Here is a 17,950-nt window from a genome sequence, read left to right as displayed (position 1 = left end):
TCAGTTTAGAAAAATTTGCCCAAGGAGCTGGGTGCATTCTCTGGAGCTTCAGAGAGTTTTCTTCAAAACTTTATTTTAGTTTGTTATTTTTAAGCAGAACTGACTGGCACCAGTCTGCCTGCGCCGTGGGACTTAGGAAGGGGAGGACTGAACCAACCTATTACAGGTTTAATGGTCCGGATCCCCGCTGACAGGACGAAGCTCCTGAGGTGTTGTTTCGCATTACCCCCAGGGTAATGCGACAGCACTCCAACAGCATGCCGCCACCCCTAACAGAGCTGAAGACGCTGGTGCGGTGAGTACAGAAACCAGGGTCCCGTTAGCGGGTCCCCGGTTATTATGGTGGCATAAGGGTGCAGCGGGCACACGGTGCTTCAGGCTGTGGTGCCCGCTGCATATCCACAGACTGGCGCTGGTGCAGTAAAGGGGTTTTAACCCCATTTTGTATGAAACATAATGAAAGCCAGTATAAATATCTTCAGGGACCGCGTGCCATTGAGGGGACGGGGCTTCCTGGAGAGCGGGACCAGCGGCTCAGAAGGCTTCATTTCCTGCTGCATCAGACTCCAGGCTGCATGCAGGGAAGCGCTGCTTCTCCAAGGACCCTCTGAAAACACCTTGTACTTGTACCAAGGGGGTTGTAGAAAGGGTGGAGCAATATATATTGAAAGTGAAACTAGTTCCCTTATCTGCGGCTCTAGTTTATGCCCGGCTAGACTTTGCTTTAGCTGTTGAGGCATAGTGTGCTGGTTCTGTCCCTCTCTATGTCACTCCATACAAGCTGTTTGGGGTTCTGTGTTATATCACTGGTACTGTGTTATTTCACTGCTATTGTGTGTGTGTGTGTGTGTGTGTGTGTGTGTGTGTGTGTGTGTGTGTGTGTGTGTGTGTGTGTTCTGCTGTACAAACATGTCAGGCAAAAAGGCAGTATGTCCCTCATGTAGCACAAAGTTTTCCCCTTCTCCAGGGGGATCTCTGCTGTGTACTTGGTGCACTTCCCCCTCTCAGGGAAGCAGCACACAGGAACCAGCAGGGCTTGATTATTTTTAAGGAATGATATCTAACATTAATTCTGAATTGGCTACTGCCAGGCACGAAAGACAAATGCTTTAAAAAAAATCTGTGGATGATTTTTTAGTTCATACTTCTGACCACAGACCGGCTTCTGTGCCCCCCTTGTTGGTTTCACAGAAACGCACACTCCCACAGGTACTCCAATCTGACACTGACATGCCAGATTTGGAAGAGGGAGAAGTAGATGGGGACAAAGGTGACATTACTCTGCCTCAGGGTGTAGAAGCCCTAATATATTCTATTAGTAATTTTTTTAATGTGAAGCCTAAATCTACTGCCACATTTCCTGTCTCAAAGGAATTAAACACTCTCTTTAAGGAGACGTGGGTTAATCCTGACAAAAAGTTTCAAACCCCTAAGCGGTTGTTAACCTCTTTCCACTTTCCTCCTGAGGATAGAAAAGTGTGGGAAAATCCCCCTATTGTGGATAAGCCAGTCTCCAGGCTGTTACGAAAAATTGGGGTGGTATTCATGTGACTGGCGGTCTGCTGACCGACAGTCACATGACCTCCTCCACCATCCCGCCGGCTCAGTATCCCGATGGTCGGCATGCCGACCAACAGGGACTATTTCCACTCGTGGGTGTCCACGACACCCATAGAGTGGGAATAGAACCCGTGGCGACCGCAGGTCGCCACCGAGCCCGCAGCGTGGCGAGCGCAGCGTGGCGAGCGCAGCGAGCCCGCAAGGGGCTTGCTGCACTCGCCCCTCCCCGCCGGGATGCTGCCGGGATCCCGGCCCGCCGGTTAGCCATACTACACCCGAAAAATTGTACTTCCTGTACCTGGTGCTATCTCCCTGAAAGACCCTGAGGATCGTAAAATTTAAACTATGCTCAACTCCATATACACTGCAATGGGAGTAGCACAGAGACCCACCATTGCTTGTGGTTGGATCACAAGGGCCATGGTCAAATATAATTAAAGGGTTTGACACTATGCCTCAGGATGAGATCCTAACTCTGTTGAAACATATCCAGGATGCTGCTAACTTCATGAGTGAGGCGATCAAGGAGATAGGCCTCATTATTGCCCACTCCATGTCTATGGCAGTACCAGCTCGCAGGGCGCTATGGCTGCGACAATGGACAGTGGATGCTGATTCCAAAAAAGGCGTTGAGAATCTTCCCTTCACGGGAGATGCCTTGTTTGGTGAAGAACTAAACAAGTGGATTTCTCAAGCAACGGCAGGTAAGTACCTATCTGCCATCTGCAGCTCCTGCGGCTCAAAGACCTTACCTTGGCCCCTCTTTACAGTCCTTTCGTGTGGCCAGGTTTGGAGGTAGGGCCAGGGGTGCCTCAAATGCAGCTAGAGGAACATGAGGAAAATCTCGCAGACCAGCGACCGCTGGATCCCTTGACCAGACATCTGTTTTTTCCACCACTGCAGGAGGACTATCAGGTGGGTGCTCGACTGCAATATTTCATCCAGGTTTGGGCAGAATCCTGCCGGGACCCTTTGGTAAGAGACCTAATATCCCAAGGTTACTGGTTAGAATTTCAAGCACTCCCTCCTCACAGATTAATCAGGTCGGGCTTACCAGCTTCACCTGTAGCAAGAGTTACCTTGCAGGACGCCATTCAAAAACTGCTATAAACGCAGGTTATTGTTTTAGTCCCTCCTCAGTTCTGAAACGGGTTTTTATTCAAGCCTATTCATGGTACCGAAACCGGACAGTTCAGTACAGCCGATCTTGAACCTCAAATCTCTGAACCTGTACCTACCTGTGTTCAAGTTCAAGTTGGAATCTCTAAGAGCGGTGGTCTCCGGTCTGGAGGAAAGGGAATTCTTGGTATCCCTGGATATCAAGGATGCAGACGTGTTTAAAAGGTGTCCTTCGCATTCAGCCACCCTTTATCCCTCACACGGCTCCGTGGGATCTCAATTTGGTCCTGACCTTTCTCCAATTGGATTGGATTGCTTTGAACCTTTGCATAGTCTTGAAATTCTTAACGTGTTAGACTGTCATGTTGCTGGCATTGGCCTCTGCGGGGTGTGTGTCAGAATTGGGGGCCTTACCCTGTAGGAGCCCTTATTTGATATTTAACGAGGATAGGGCGGAGCTCAGGACTCGCCCACAGTTTTTGCCGAAAGTGGTATCTGCTTTTTACATAAATCAGCCGATTTGTTGTTCCGGTGGTGCCTGACACATTGGTTACTCCAAAGTTCCTGGACCTGGTTCGGGCTTTGAAGACATCAAGCGCACCACTCGTCACAGAAAGTCTAACTCGCTTTTTGTCCTCTACGATGCTACAAAGATTGGATGTCCTGCTTCTAAGCAGTCAATTGTTCGTTGGATCCATCCGACTATCCAACAGGCTTACTCTTCGGCAGCATTGCCACTGTCGAGTTGTATTCAGGCCCCTCCACTAGGTCGTTTGGTTCTTCTTGGGTGGCTATTCGTGGTGTCTCGGCTTTGCAGTTATGCCGAGCTGCTACTTTGGTCTGGGTCGAACACGTTTGTGAAGTTCTACAAGTTCGATATCTTAGCCTCTGAGGACCTTCAGTTTGGTCAATCAGTTTTGCAGGGGTCTCAGCACTCTCCCACCCGTTCCGGGAGCTTTGGGACTTCCCCATGGTACCAATACCATCCCAGTATCCCCTAGGACGTTAGAGAAAATAGGAATTTAATATCTACCGGTAATTCCTTTTCTCGTAGTCCATACGGGATACTGAGCGCCTGCCTCAGTGCTTCGTGGTTTTCCTGCATACTTGTATGTTTCTTGGTTGGGCCTGCTGTTGCTGTCCCTGTTCCTGTTCTGGTTAGCGTTGCTATCCTTTGTTACTATTGTGTGTTGGTTCGTTGACTCGCCGTTATTCTTATCTATTTTCCTTCTCTCAAAGTATGTCCGTCTCCTCGGGCACAGTTTTCCTAGACAGTCTGTAGGAGGGGCATAGGGGGGAGGAGCCAGCACACACTGAACATTTTTAAAGTTTCAAAGCTCCAATGGACCCAATCTATACCCCATGATACTAATACCATCCCAGTATCTCTTACGGACTACGAGAAAAGGAATTACCAGTAGGTATTAAATTCCTATTTTCCTTGGTAAAATTGCAGCTAATGCGTTTAAGTACCCAGAGCTATGGGTTAACACAGGGATGGGGAACCTTCGGCCTTCCAGCTGTTGCTGAACTACACATACCAGCATGCCCTGCAACAGTTTTGCCATTTGGTCATGCTAAAACTGTTGCAGGGCATGCTGGGATGTGTAGTTCAACAACAGCTGGATGGGCCAAAGGTTCCCCATCCCTGGGTTAACACAACTTACTGCAGAATTCTGTTTGTGCCTCCTTCAGGCTCTAACAGAAATCCTTGTTAAGTCCAGCCTGCGGGCTGTAACTGAATAGCCCCAGCCAACGCATTAATTAATTAATTAACTAATTAATTGAATCTTGCCCTTAAATACAATCCTAAAACTTATTTTTAAATTAAAAATATATTTTCTGCTTAGAAAAATTATGATGTGCTCTTTATTACCTAGTGTTCAGTCTGAGCCCTCAGAGTGTACTTAGCTGGGGGGTGTAGTATGGTATGCCGGCGGCCGGAATCCCAACCGTCAGCATACCGACAACTGAGCGAGCGCAAATGAGCCCCTTGCCGGCACGGTGGCGCGCGTTATTCCGAGAATAGGTGTCAGTATGCCAGGTGCCGGTATACTGAGCGCCGGGATCCCAACAGCCGCATACTGAATACCACTTTAGCTGGGTTGTAGACAGTTTCACTTAAGTACGATTTCAAGAACTTGAGTATTTTCAGGTAGTTGAGGCTGCACATCTTCCCTGGCTCTGACGTCTATATTCTCTTTTCCACCTCTGATTTAAGAGGCACCAACCAGCTCTCAACTATCTATGATGAGACTAGACCTAAATACAGGTATGTCATCATACAGCTTTGCTGCAGTCACAGCAAATCGCTCCTCTTGGCACGTCAGGTCGCTTGAGAATAGTCTAGCATCTTTTTTTGCTTCTATTGTGCCGACTAGGGCGCACGAGTAGACTGCTGAATAATTTGATATGACACTTGTATATCTGTGTGACTGAGTGTCTGAATCTGTACACAAAGTGCTACAATGTAGCAGCCACAGCTTTTTTCCAAAAGTTCTGTTCTGCCCCATATGCAGACTCATTCACACACAATACACAAGTATAATATATCAAATGATTCAGCACAGTCTCCTTGTGCGTCCTAGTTGCATTGCGTGGTGACTAAGAAGCAGTTTTGACAAAAAAAGACACCCGGTATTTGCAGAGTTGCACAAGACCTGACGGCTCACTCACGCCAGGTATCTCGCACTGCATGGCGTATTGAGGCTAGATGTATGAGGACACATTTGTAGCTAGATAGCCAACTGATGTTTGAGCTTCTTTTGCATTTGCTTTTGTAAGTATGCGTTTGTAATAATCTTTAATTTTATCTTAAATTAAAAGTAATAAAGTAAAATAAATATGATCTAGTGCTTGCTATTCTTTCAAGGATATATATTGATCTCAAAGGACAGTACACATTTTATTCAGTTATCGAGGTTAAAGATTACACTGTACATTTACTTTTTTATTTTTTTATTACTTTTTTGTAGGTGATTATTATAACGAAGAAAATGTCTACAGAATGCCTAATGAACCCAGATTTTCTAATAGAGTTCATTGAAATGTATCGCTCTTTTCCTTGCTTATGGAAAGTGAAATGCTCTGATTATTCCAATAGACAGAAAAAAGCAGAAGCATATGACAAATTAGTCAGTCTTTGCCAATCAGTTTGTCCCACAGCAACAATAGAACTTGTTAAACATAAGATTGCAAATTTACGAACGGTGTTCAAAAAGGAATTAAAGAAGGTTGAGTCCTCAAGAAAATCTGGCGCCTCTGGTGATGACGTTTACATACCACGACTGTGGTACTTCGACCTTCTGAAATTTACTATTGACCCGGATGCACAACCACAGTCTATAGCCAACTTTTCTGACACATATGATATGCGACAAGAGGAAGAAAACACAGATGACAGCCTAGAAAGTGTTGGCGAAAGTACTAACGTGTCCCAGGTATTACGTTCATACTTTCCATTAGCCTATTGAATTATTTTTGCATGAATTTTAACGATATACAGAAACTCATTGCACCTTATCTACTGCACAAAGTCCTATCGAGTAAATCTCCATACACACTAGGCGATATTTCAACTATAGCCCTCATTTTGACCTTTCTGAGCCATGTCATTTGTAATATCGTCCAGTGTGTACGCACTATATCATTAACGAGGTGCTCTGTCGTCCGTACATGCAGGTTTTCACTCCCCCGCTTCGTCATACAAGATGTACTTACATCTTGTCGACGTCCCTTCCTGCTACATTTACCACCTAGCGCCAATTTGTCCATAATGGTAAGTCTATCCTACAGGTATGGATACAAGCCCCCCCCCCCCCCCCCCCTCCCTCTCCTTTATCTCTATTTAAAACAAAACTATTTTTTCTCTTTGGCTAGGCATGGGTGTAGGTAGTACAAGAAATGGAGGCAAAAACCGATTGATGGATTTAAATGTGGGAGAATTTTATTGTGACCCTCTCCACATACATTCAAACCCAAATTCGAAACTCCTTATGTAACATCTCCTGGTATCTTCTATGAATTGTCGAGGGTAACCTTCAACTTCAGTGTGATCATGGGGCATGGGGGTGTGAGCAGACCTTATTTTGTCAAATCCAACTTGATATAGGAGCAAATTTAGTGACCTCAGATTGCCAGATGGTGAGAAGCCCCCCATCCTAGCCCACAGCTATGTTTTATTTCTCTGTTACTTTTCCCTGATGATTCAGGGAGTGATATAAATTTAAGAAGCTGACATTCCAACCCAATGTATTAAAGATGATGATCCCAATAAACTCTCAATCAGGTTAAGGCCACATCAAAGATGCTTGTGTCACGGATAGTCATCCATTTGACAACAACCTAAAACAGACTTTCTTACAAGGCAAGAAAGAGCTGATAAATATAGTATTATATAACCAGATGAGCCATGTATCTATAGATTAATTCAAATCAGAAACCAGACAATTCAGTATGGTTATGAAAAAGGCCTAAGCAGTTTTTTACCCTAAAGATTCAGAATATTCAGATAGTTTGGAAAGTCCTTCTGCAGTGAGTGATGTCTCTGGCCGCCGAATCTCCTCTGCAGCTGTGGGAGGCCAGAGATGGATCAACACTTAATGTACATAAGTACGTAACAAATTCTTTTTGATTTAATGTAACTAAAGTGTTTGAAAACAATCATTTTGTCATATTACTTAGCAAATATTCTCTGCTGGGAGACTTGCATTTAGCACATTGTCACTTCAGTGGGACTTTTTGAATCTCTGTGGCTGGAGACTCATCCCACACAATACATTTGTGGCGCATTCACCATTATCTAAATATACGAGTTGGCGTTAGGTGCCATATACTGTAAATGTACATGGGTTAATGTTTTTTTTAACGTTCTATTTAGCGCTGTAGGCACAGTTGTAGAATTGCACATTTAAAATTTCTAGATTATACACTTCTAAGAAATGCATAACATATATTGTTTCCAAAAATCTACGGCATTTAAAAATAAGTTGCTCTTGGGACATTCTCACACAGGAATTGATATGTTATGACCCTTGCACTTGAAGGGGTCTATGGACAAGCAATTTCTTTGAGATGCAGTCCAAGGGAGTATTCTTGTGTGTCAATAGGTGTATTGAATACCTGTCAGAAGCTGCCGTCTTGTCGGTGTGGCTGGCTACGGGTATTGGGGATGAGACGTACCTTGACGGCCGTTCCCCGGCCAGGCACCTCTCTTGCTGCAGCACTTCTCCCCCCCTCCGTCGCAGACATCACTGCCGCCACTGGCAGCTCCCCCCCGCCAGCCGGCGCTCTATGCTCCCACCGCCGCCATCCATCTCTGCCTGCAGCCAGCCTGCTCCCCTCGCCGCCGCTGTCATCGCACCCGGCAGCCACTGACAGCAGCAGCAGGACAGGACCCCGGGTACGGCCAAATCCGACAGTCTGATTTGGCTCAAATCCGACAGTCTGATTTGGCCGTCCATTGAATAGAGCTTGTCAGATCCATTCCGACAAATGCATGTCGGAATGGATCCAACACTTATTGAATACACCCTTAGATATGTGAATGGAAGGATGCAATTGAAATTTGAGTTATTGACGTTTGTGAAAAAAACAAGAGTATGTTAATCAGATTGTGCTTGGTCAAGCAAACTTTTGTGTCATATATGAAAGAGAGCAGGAAATTCTGATGTACTCTGTATTTCTTTAGATTTTGTGACATAGCCTGATTAGTTAAAAAGACCACAGGGCGCACAATTTAAGAACCACTGGTGTAGACTGTAGAGGTTTATTTTCTAATTACCAAACAATAACTTTAAAGGGTCTAAATTGTTTGAAAGATTGGAATCCCTACTTTAGAAAGAGTGCACCACTGAGTTTCTACATGCTAGAATGGGGGTGATTGGATAATTTTAGTATATCCCCCTTCTCAGAGCATGGCTCTTCTGGTATTTCTGTAGTGTACTGGTGAGTGCCTGAAGCTGCGTGACACCAGTTTGCACCCACCCGATTACATCCTGATGTGCCTTCTTTTCAGCAAAAATCTCTCTCTGTTTTGTGCTGTACATTTTATAGTCTTGAAATTTATGAGTGCTGAGGGCGAGCATTTTAGAGCTATGTTGAAGACTGGTACAACTTGTCCTTAGCACTAAATGGTTTAATGTTAGTGTTTCTTGTAAATGAATTCAATGAAAAGGTGAGTAACGATGATATACAGTACAATCTAAATGAGCTCAATCTAATTGGGTCTACTAACTGTATAACATGAACCTATTTATGAATAAAAACATAATAAAATACTACAGTCACTACATTTATAGAGCTGAGATAACGCCTCAACAAATTTGTACGGTCACATGGGTATATGTATGAAGCAGTGATAAAAGTGGAGAAGTTGCTCATGGCAACCAATCAGCTGCTCTGTATAATTTTATAGTATGCAAATTATAAATGTTACGTCAATGCTGATTGGTTGCCATTGGCTGTAAAAATCATAAACGTAGGACGACACAATTTTTTCTATACAATATACATACAGTGTTAAAAAAGTTTATGTGGTAAAAACACAAATTGCATATGGTGTTATATAGAAACAATCTCCCTATATGGATCTAGGTTGCAAGTCCACGCATAAATTGATGCACATGTGTGGTCATTCCGAGTTGTTCGCTCGCTAGCTGCTTTTAGCAGCCGTGCAAACACTATGCTGCCTCCCACTGGGAGTGTATTTTAGCTTAGCAGAAGTGCGAACAAAAGGATCGCAGAGCGGCTACAAAAAAATTTTGTGCAGTTTCAGAGTAGCTCAAGACCTACTCAGCGCTTGGGATCACTTCAGACTGTTCAGTTCCTATTTTGACGTCACAAACACGCCCTGTGTTCGGCCAGCCACGCCTAAGTTTTCCCAGCCACACCTGCGTTTTTATCTGACGCCTGCGTTTTTCCGTTCACTCCCTGAAAACGGTCAATTGACACCCAGAAACGCCCACTTCCTGTCAATCACTCTGCGGCCAGCAGTGCGACTGAAAAGCTTCGCTAGACCATGTGTGAAACTACATCATTCGTTCATAGTACGACATGCATGCGCAGAAGTGCCTTTTTTTGCCTGATCACTGCGCTGCGACCGAAATCTGCTAGCGAACAACTCTGAATGACCCCCATTATTCAGCAGGTTGATTAGGCTAGGACACCTTCCTATTAAATGCAGTCACTGCAAAGTGGTATTCTTTTTACCGGATCAGATGAAAGATGATCCCTTTGATGTTGCATCAGCCTTAGGAGTAGTCCATTTCAATAGCTGCCAAATCTGGATGCCAAGTGATCCAATTGAGTGCAAATATTCTTCACCTGATAAATCGGATTTAATTAAAATTTTTAGAAACTGGAGGATCTTCTGAAACCGAATCTAGAAATTGGCTAGACAGTATTAACCTGCAACAATATGTTAACAAGAAAATGATCCCCAGAGGTCTTCGGCTCTTTAAACCCTCCATTTTTCAGGAGAATAGAGAATATCAAAAACAATGGGACCAATTATTAGATAATTGCCCCTTAGAATTGATGATGTTGATTATCAGGTACAGAAATACAAGAGTTTTCTTGATTGAGAAAGAAATAGAGGAGTTGAAGAAAACTATGGAAAAATATAATAATGAGCACATTTTTGAGAGGAAAGATAGAGCTATTAATGAGAAGGTCATTAAATTTGAACAAGGTCTTATGGATACAAACCGTAAGAAATGTAAATGTGATTTGTATGATTATGAAAATAATGAAGTTCGTACATATAAGCAGAAAAACAGACAAATAGAGAACAAAATTTAAACTAAAAATACGATACATGATGATCGATATTCACGCAGACCCTATAGAAAGGACAGATACCTGAGCATAGAGATCTTACCTACCACAGTAGATATGATAAACTTACAGACAACGACGAGTCAACAGGTACTCTCCATAGGAATACACTGCGTAGAGGAAGATTACCCAGTCGTAGAGAGAATGTGAATCATCATTCTAGGTTTAATGAGGGTCATGAACATAAGGAGAATTTTTTTAAGGGCATGCCACAAAACAAATATGAGGTGGTCAACAGACACCAACCTAAGAGTAACTCCAAAAGAAGAAGGGATCCAAGTATAGAGGATGCAGGGGAGGGAGACATGGGAAACAAAAACCCAAGGAGACAGCACATCTTTGGAGTCCAAATCCAGCGTTTTTAATATAAAACCCTCTCTAGGGCAGAGGTAGCCCCTCTAGAAAAGGGTCTGAAATTTTCACCCACCAATGCTCCCAACATATTCGAACTATGGGGGTAATTCTGAATTGATTGCAGCAGGAACTTTGTTAGCAGTTGGGCAAAACCATGTGCACTGCAGGGGAGGCAGATATAATATGTGCAGAGAGTTAGATTTGGGTGGTTTATTCTGTTACTGTGCAGGGTAAATACTGGCTGCGTTATTTCTACACTGCAATTTAGATTGCAGATTGAACACACCACACCCAAATCTAACTCTCTCTGCAAATGTTATATCTACCCCCCCCCCCTTGCAGTGCACATGGTTTTGCCCAACTGCTAAAAAAATTTCCTGCTGCGATCAACTTGGAATTACCCCCCATATGTTGACCTAAATAGGTTTGTATGTACCCTTTGTAGAAAGAGATATTTTGCCAAAAAAAAGTCTGTCTAGAAAGGAGTCTCTTCCCATCATTCCAGACAGTACAGATAACATTCTGTTGAGCAACTTCGAAGAGTTATGGGAGGAAAATCATGTGACCCCTGAAGAACCTTATATAGGGGAAAAGATTTTTGATATTAAGAGTCCTTACCACCTCTCCACGGATCCCACTCCACATCTCTTGCACTCAATTGGATCACTTGGCATCCAGATTTGGCAACTTTTGGACATCAAAAAACAATATGTGGAAATACCACCAATACTCCTGGCGCAATAATCAATAATTAGTTTATTTCACTTTTGTTCAAAATTCACCAGCTACACAAACAAAGGCTTTGCAAGAGCCTAAAGAGAAATACTATATAACACAAGGAGTAAGTAGCTAATTGTAGCTGCTACATTTGTTTCAAATATTTTTACATTGTAATAGTGTATGTGTTATAGTAAACATTTGAATCTTAAACAAGTCTCTTGGATTCTGTGAGTGAAAGCAAACACCTGTTAATCATTTACTTTGTTCTGAATTACCTAAGCGCACTTACTCCTTGTGTTATATAACTTTTGGACATCGTTTCATTATTGCATCCAGATTGCAGCAACTCTTCTATCCCTTCAGCTATTGAAATGGACTACTCCTAAGGCTGATGCAACATCAAAGGGATCATCTTTTATCTGATCTGGTAAAAACAATACCACTTCGCAGTGACTGCATTTAATAGGTAGGTGTCCTAGCCTAATCAACCTGCTGAATAATGTGCATCAATTTATGAGTGGACTTGCAACCTAGATCCGTATAGGGAGATTGTTTCTATATAACACCATATGCAATTTGTGTTTTTACCACATAAACCTTTTTAACACTGTAAGTATATTGTATAGAATAAATTGTGATTTTTTTTTTTTATGAAGCAAACCGTCCTACGTTTATGATTTTTACAGCCAGCACTGGTTCCGTTCTCTCTCTCTCTCTCTCTCTCTGTCTGTGTGTGTGTATATATATATATTTATTTACTAGGGGGTATGACCATCTCCATACCAGCTGCTGCTGTTTGCACGTTGAAACAATTCTGTTCTACTCCTATATAAACCTTGAAACAAAGTTTTAAGCAAATAGATATAAGACACCCCTTCGGCATAATTGAGAGTTGATCGCAGCAGCAAGTTTGTTAGCAATTGGGCAAAACCATGTGCACTGCAGGGGGGGCATGAGTAACATGTGCAGAGAGAGTTAGATTTGGGTGGATTATTTTGTTTCTGTGCAGGTTAAATACTGGCTGCTTTATTTTTACACTGCAATTTAGATTTCAGTTTGAATACACCCCACCCAAATCTAACTCTCTCTCTGCACATGTTATATCTGCCCCTCCTGCAGTGCACATGGTTTTGCCCAACTGCTAACAAAGTTGCTGCTGCGATCAACTCAGAATTAGGCCCTTGTCTTATCTCCCAAGCAAATCTTTCTTAGGGAACTGAACACACCTAGGGGAATTAAGTATTGAAGAAAATGTGGCACTTTGCTCTGATAGAACAATCGGTAAGTAATCCCGTCTCATCCATCAAGTATCCACTAAAACCCCTTTCAGATATTTGACTCAGGAATTTGCTGGGGCAAGCCGTGTCAACCCAGATACTGTGTGATATGGTCTACCCAGGTCAAAATTGCCGGGGCTTCTAACCTAGTCACTACCAAGGATATTCCCAGATCTAACCTGGGTTGCCTGCTGTCTCAAAAGTTCGACCTGGGTTTTTGAACCTGGGTCATGTTTAAATAGAGCCGATTGGTGGATCAGGAGCGCTGACTCATGATTCATCAGCCTGTGATGTCCACTTTTGATGATTACATTGTTTTGCAGGGCAGACACGGGTTCTGTTTGAAAGGGGTTGACCCGGGAATAATTCTGGTCCAAGCTGCAGTATGAAAGGGGTGTAGGAGCTGTGACTCTGGTCCAACCCATGTTCACAATCCCTGGCTTATGTCTGAAAGTGGTATTAACCAGTGTTTTAAGTGAATCTCAATCATGATCTTATACACTAATTTAACCACTTGCCTGGCGTGGTTGCATTATTTGTGAACATGCCAGGCTGTGCATTGTCTGACATTGTCGCAAACACTGCAAGCAGCCAGAAATATGGAGTGACCTCACTTAGGGTCCTCCCAACCCCTCTGCATCCCTGCAACCTACCCCAGTGACCCGGCGGCTTCAGAGAGGAGCAGTCAACCAAGAAATGTAAATTAACACCCCTCGGCTCCTCCCCAGTGTGCACCTGGTAGCTGTGCAGAGGAGCAGCCACTGGGGAAATCAAATTTGCAATGTCTTCGTTTAATAAGTCGTTTTAGACAAGTTTTAAATAGATGTTCTTGGCCGAATTCAATCATAAAATAATACAACAATTTCTGAGCGGTTTTTGGAAAATAATTTGGCAGTTAAGTGGTTAATACAGTTCAGTAAGATCATCAGAATGTGGGCTTCTCCAACACTGCTATAATACACTTATTTTGACCGTCTGTTGTCAGAAAGTAGTGCATATAAATGTTTCTGAATTTTAGTTTTTTGGGCCAGTATTTGAATGCCCTGACATGTATTCCAAAGACATGTATACAAATAATTTGTTTTTCTCATTGAAAGAGATTATTTAGATAGTATAGGCAACAACTTTTATTTGTAATTTAAATATTTAATAAAAAGTTATCCAGTTAATTGTTTAATAATTCATTTATTTACTAAATCTGTCCGTAGATAAGAAGGTTAAAAGGGGGTACACACGGAGAGATCTGCGCTCAATTTCAAAGCAATCTGACTGGTGTGTATGCCGCATAGCGATCGCCGGTACTAGATTGTGCCATTGTGTGTAGTGAGCCACCTCCCGCCCCCCTCGCTCAGCACACATCTCCCCGTGTGTGCCCCCCTCGCTCAGCACACATCTCCCCGTGTGTACCCCCCTTAAGACTCAAAACAAAATGTTGCAAAATAATTGATCAAATTTGATATCATAAATTAGTTTGAGATAAACACGTCTGCATTGGTTTCTTCCAATTGTGCTGTTATATTGCTGTTTCGTAGAAGGCTTATAGTGGAAGACACAATCAAAATGGTACACATTGAACTATCTTAGAGGAAGATATGTCATCTTACGGTTTAACGTATTATAAGGGTAGTGATCAGTGACATGGCACCTGGATTGTATCAGACTCCCTTTCACTGCTCTAACAGTATGGAATGTCTGTGCCTGGTAACAAAATATTGCAGTCTGTATAGTAAGAAATTGGTGTTTAGATAAACTGCAAGGTATAAATTTACAGATACGGTATACTCAGATTCCATAAAAAGGACAAAGTCAGCTCTAGGTAAAGCACCCTGCTATATACTTGTAGCACAACAAATATATTCTATGCAGCAAGCTTGCCAAACATATGATTTTTTTGTATACTGCATGGACAGACACTTTAAAAAAAAATAAAAAAATGTATTGTTAATATCTAATTAATATACCATTATAATTGAAAGTGTATTTTTATAGGTGGTTATTACAAAGAAGAAGATGTCAACAGAAATTTTTATGAATCCAGATTTCCTAAAAGAGTTCATTGAAATGTACCGATCTTTTCCTTGCTTATGGAAATTGAAATGCTCCGATTATTCCAATAGACAGAAAAAAGCAGATGCATATGACAAATTAGTCAGTCTTTGCAAAACTGTTTGTCCCACAGCAACCATAGATCTTGTTAAACATAAGATTGCAAATTTACGAACTGTTTTCAAAAAAGAATTAAAGAAAGTCGATTCCTCAAGAAAATCTGGCGCTTCTGGTGATGACGTTTACATACCGCGGCTGTGGTACTTTGATCTTCTGAAATTTACCATTGATCAGGATGAGCAATCTGTATCTAACTATCCTGACGCACATGATATGCGACAAGATGAAGAAAACACAGATGACAGCCTAGAAAGTGTTGGCGAAAGTACAAACTTGTCTCGGGTATGAAATCCAAACAATTAATTTACATTTTAAATTATATACAGATATGTTTCAATTTATTTACTTTCATAGAGTACTACATATACAATGCTAAAACATGGTTCTGTGTTGCACAAAATCTAGTTTTTTTTGCATGTCATTTACTAGTAAAATATAAATACTCCATTACCCACAGCAAGAATAAGCATAGATCCATCCAGTGTAACTGAACACACGTTTGATTGGTTGCAATAGATTTCTGCATATCTGCAATTGATTGCATTGAAATCTTACATGTAACATCCTAGTTTGAGCTCACTGTTTGTAGGAGTAAAGGATAGGGAAGCCAGTCTTGTAGTTGTAGTAGTTTTATGTACTATGGTGGTTTTTAAGAGATGGTCGCAGATTTTGCTATCGCAGAAAAATCTGAGACCATACTACTCACATGCTGGGCGCCGCCATGCGATTGCGATTCACTTGTGATCGAATAGAGGTTGATCTCTGCCATGTTTACTATCATCGGCTGGCCCCGAAAACGGTCATGACATGCCTACGTTTCCTGCCCTCCCAACGCCTGTCAGTCATGACGCAATTGCATCCTGCGGCCGCGGCGTGTGCACAGACCGCAAACCTCCAGCCTTCATAGCAAACGCAGCAGCTGCAGTCAGCTCTGAATAAGGCCCTTTGTGTTGGTAGGGATTTACTAATGCTCACACTGCTGGAAATATATAATTGAATTGACAGTAAATATATATATATATATATATATATATAATAATTTTTTTTTAATGTTTAGGTTTGTATTCGTTCTCGAAGTCATGAAGTCATTGAAATGCAACCACAAACCATTCCAATACTCAACCAGAGAAAAAGAAAAACCGTCAATGATGACTTAAGCAGACAACTACTTACTGAAGCTGCTGCAGTACTCAACCAAAAAGAAGATGAATTTGATGCTTTTGGGGTTACTGTCGCAGCAAAGTTGCGTAAAATGGATGACAAACAAAGACTATTATCAGAGGTCCTTATAACTGACATTTTGTTTAAAGGGATGATGAGAAAACTCACAGAAGACACAAGCATTTCTCTGTTCCAAATTCCACATTATGCTTGCCAGCCACCAAGTTGTTCTAGTTCTATTGAATATAATATTCAAAATCCTCAGACGGCAGCCTCACCGCGACAAGAATTTGTCTCCTACAATCATGAATATAGCTGTAGTCCAACACCAGGCAGGGGAAATGCCTCTTTCTGTATTTCCCCACTCCGTGGTTCACAAGTAACAGAACCTTCACAGTACAAGGAAGAACATTTATAGCCAGCGCACGTTTCTGCCATGTGACATCAAACACTTTATAGTGTTTTTTCTGGGACAGTACAATTAAAGCAGTTTCTTATTAGGGTTCTAATTTAAGTTGTTTTTATTATACATTAGTAATTCTGTTTTTATACAAAACTTTAATACTGTTTAATTTCTTTATTTTAAGAAAAGTTTTTTGTATGACAAATTTTGCAGTACAGTTGAAGTTTTCACTGTCTTTATTTTCTTAACTGACGTAGGCCAGGGAGGGTTATTTCCAACAAACCTTCCTATATATTTATGGTGGCGAGTGGGCAGGCCTAGCACAGCAAGTACATTCAACAATACCAGAAACCTATTCATATGGTCCCAGCTTAGATTATGATTATTAGCAGTTATTGCACCTGCAATACCAGGTCTGATCCACGACACTTACAGTAATTGTCAGATAACTATTGATGGTTAGAAAAGGCAAAATCTCTGACTGAAAACAGTGCAGAAAAATGCATTTATTTTTCTGCCTTGTCCGTAACCTTTACACTTTTTGGAGTTGTCCCCATAAACACTCTGCAGTCTTTTTGTGGGTGACACACAGATGCTCACTTTCATGTCCAGTTTTTACCACCCAACCATTAATTTTTACCATTTCAGGTTGCCTCCTAAAGTATTGCTCAGCTAAATCCTATTTATGTCTTAAATAAAGCAAGAGAGTGAGAAGGCATTGTCTTTATTATCATTTATTTATGTAGGGTCACTAATTATGCAGTGGTGTACAGAAAGGAATATTTGTCATTCAGATAAGTTCTTGCCCCCCTGGAGGTTAAGTTGTCGAACACAAAAGCACACACAGGGTACAAGGCAGCAGCAAATAAAACATACCAGTATATGTTTGTAGTGTTGGAGGAAACTGGAATACCTAGCAGAAGCCCACGCAATCATGGGGAGAACATACAAATAAAAGTAAAATAAAAAGATTTTTCATGGTTGGGAATCAAATGCATGACCCCAGAGCTGTGAGCTATCCTCCACTGTACTACCATCTATGTTGCTTAGATATGTATCATTATTGTACATACTGTATGTATGTTTCTAATATATTGGATTAAAAAAATAAATGTTATATATATATATATATAAACCACATAAACTTTAACCACCGAAAGAGGCAAAATATAGGGGACAGCACACCATTAAGTGGTAAAAAAAAATTCTTTAATCCATCAAAAAGTTAAAATCCATGGTATATTGGGGCCAAAAAATTAGGCATATCAAGAATAGATCTCACAAACTGCAGTCATAAAAGCGGGGTATAGTATAATCACCCATCCACATGTAATGCTTCTATATTTGTCAGAGT

General features: G+C 41.8%; 1 protein-coding gene across 2 annotated transcripts in view; it reads left to right on the top strand.

The window, feature by feature from the left end:
- The window catches only part of LOC134910018 (uncharacterized), a 35,286-nt gene extending 17,974 nt beyond the window's left edge, over positions 1-17,312 (top strand). For both annotated transcript variants that reach the window (XM_063917555.1, XM_063917556.1), the window contains exons 2-4: positions 5,655-6,119; positions 14,856-15,314; positions 16,090-17,312. In XM_063917555.1, coding sequence (XP_063773625.1) covers positions 5,676-6,119; positions 14,856-15,314; positions 16,090-16,611 — 1,425 coding nt within the window. In that variant the 5' untranslated portion in view covers positions 5,655-5,675 and the 3' untranslated portion in view covers positions 16,612-17,312. The remainder of the gene's footprint in view (positions 1-5,654; positions 6,120-14,855; positions 15,315-16,089) is intronic.
- Positions 17,313-17,950: the final 638 nt, after the last annotated feature.

The sequence above is a fragment of the Pseudophryne corroboree genome, chromosome 4, assembly GCF_028390025.1.
Source record: "Pseudophryne corroboree isolate aPseCor3 chromosome 4, aPseCor3.hap2, whole genome shotgun sequence".
In the NCBI taxonomy this organism is placed as follows: domain Eukaryota; kingdom Metazoa; phylum Chordata; class Amphibia; order Anura; family Myobatrachidae; genus Pseudophryne; species Pseudophryne corroboree.
This window is presented reverse-complemented; position numbering and strand designations above follow the sequence as displayed.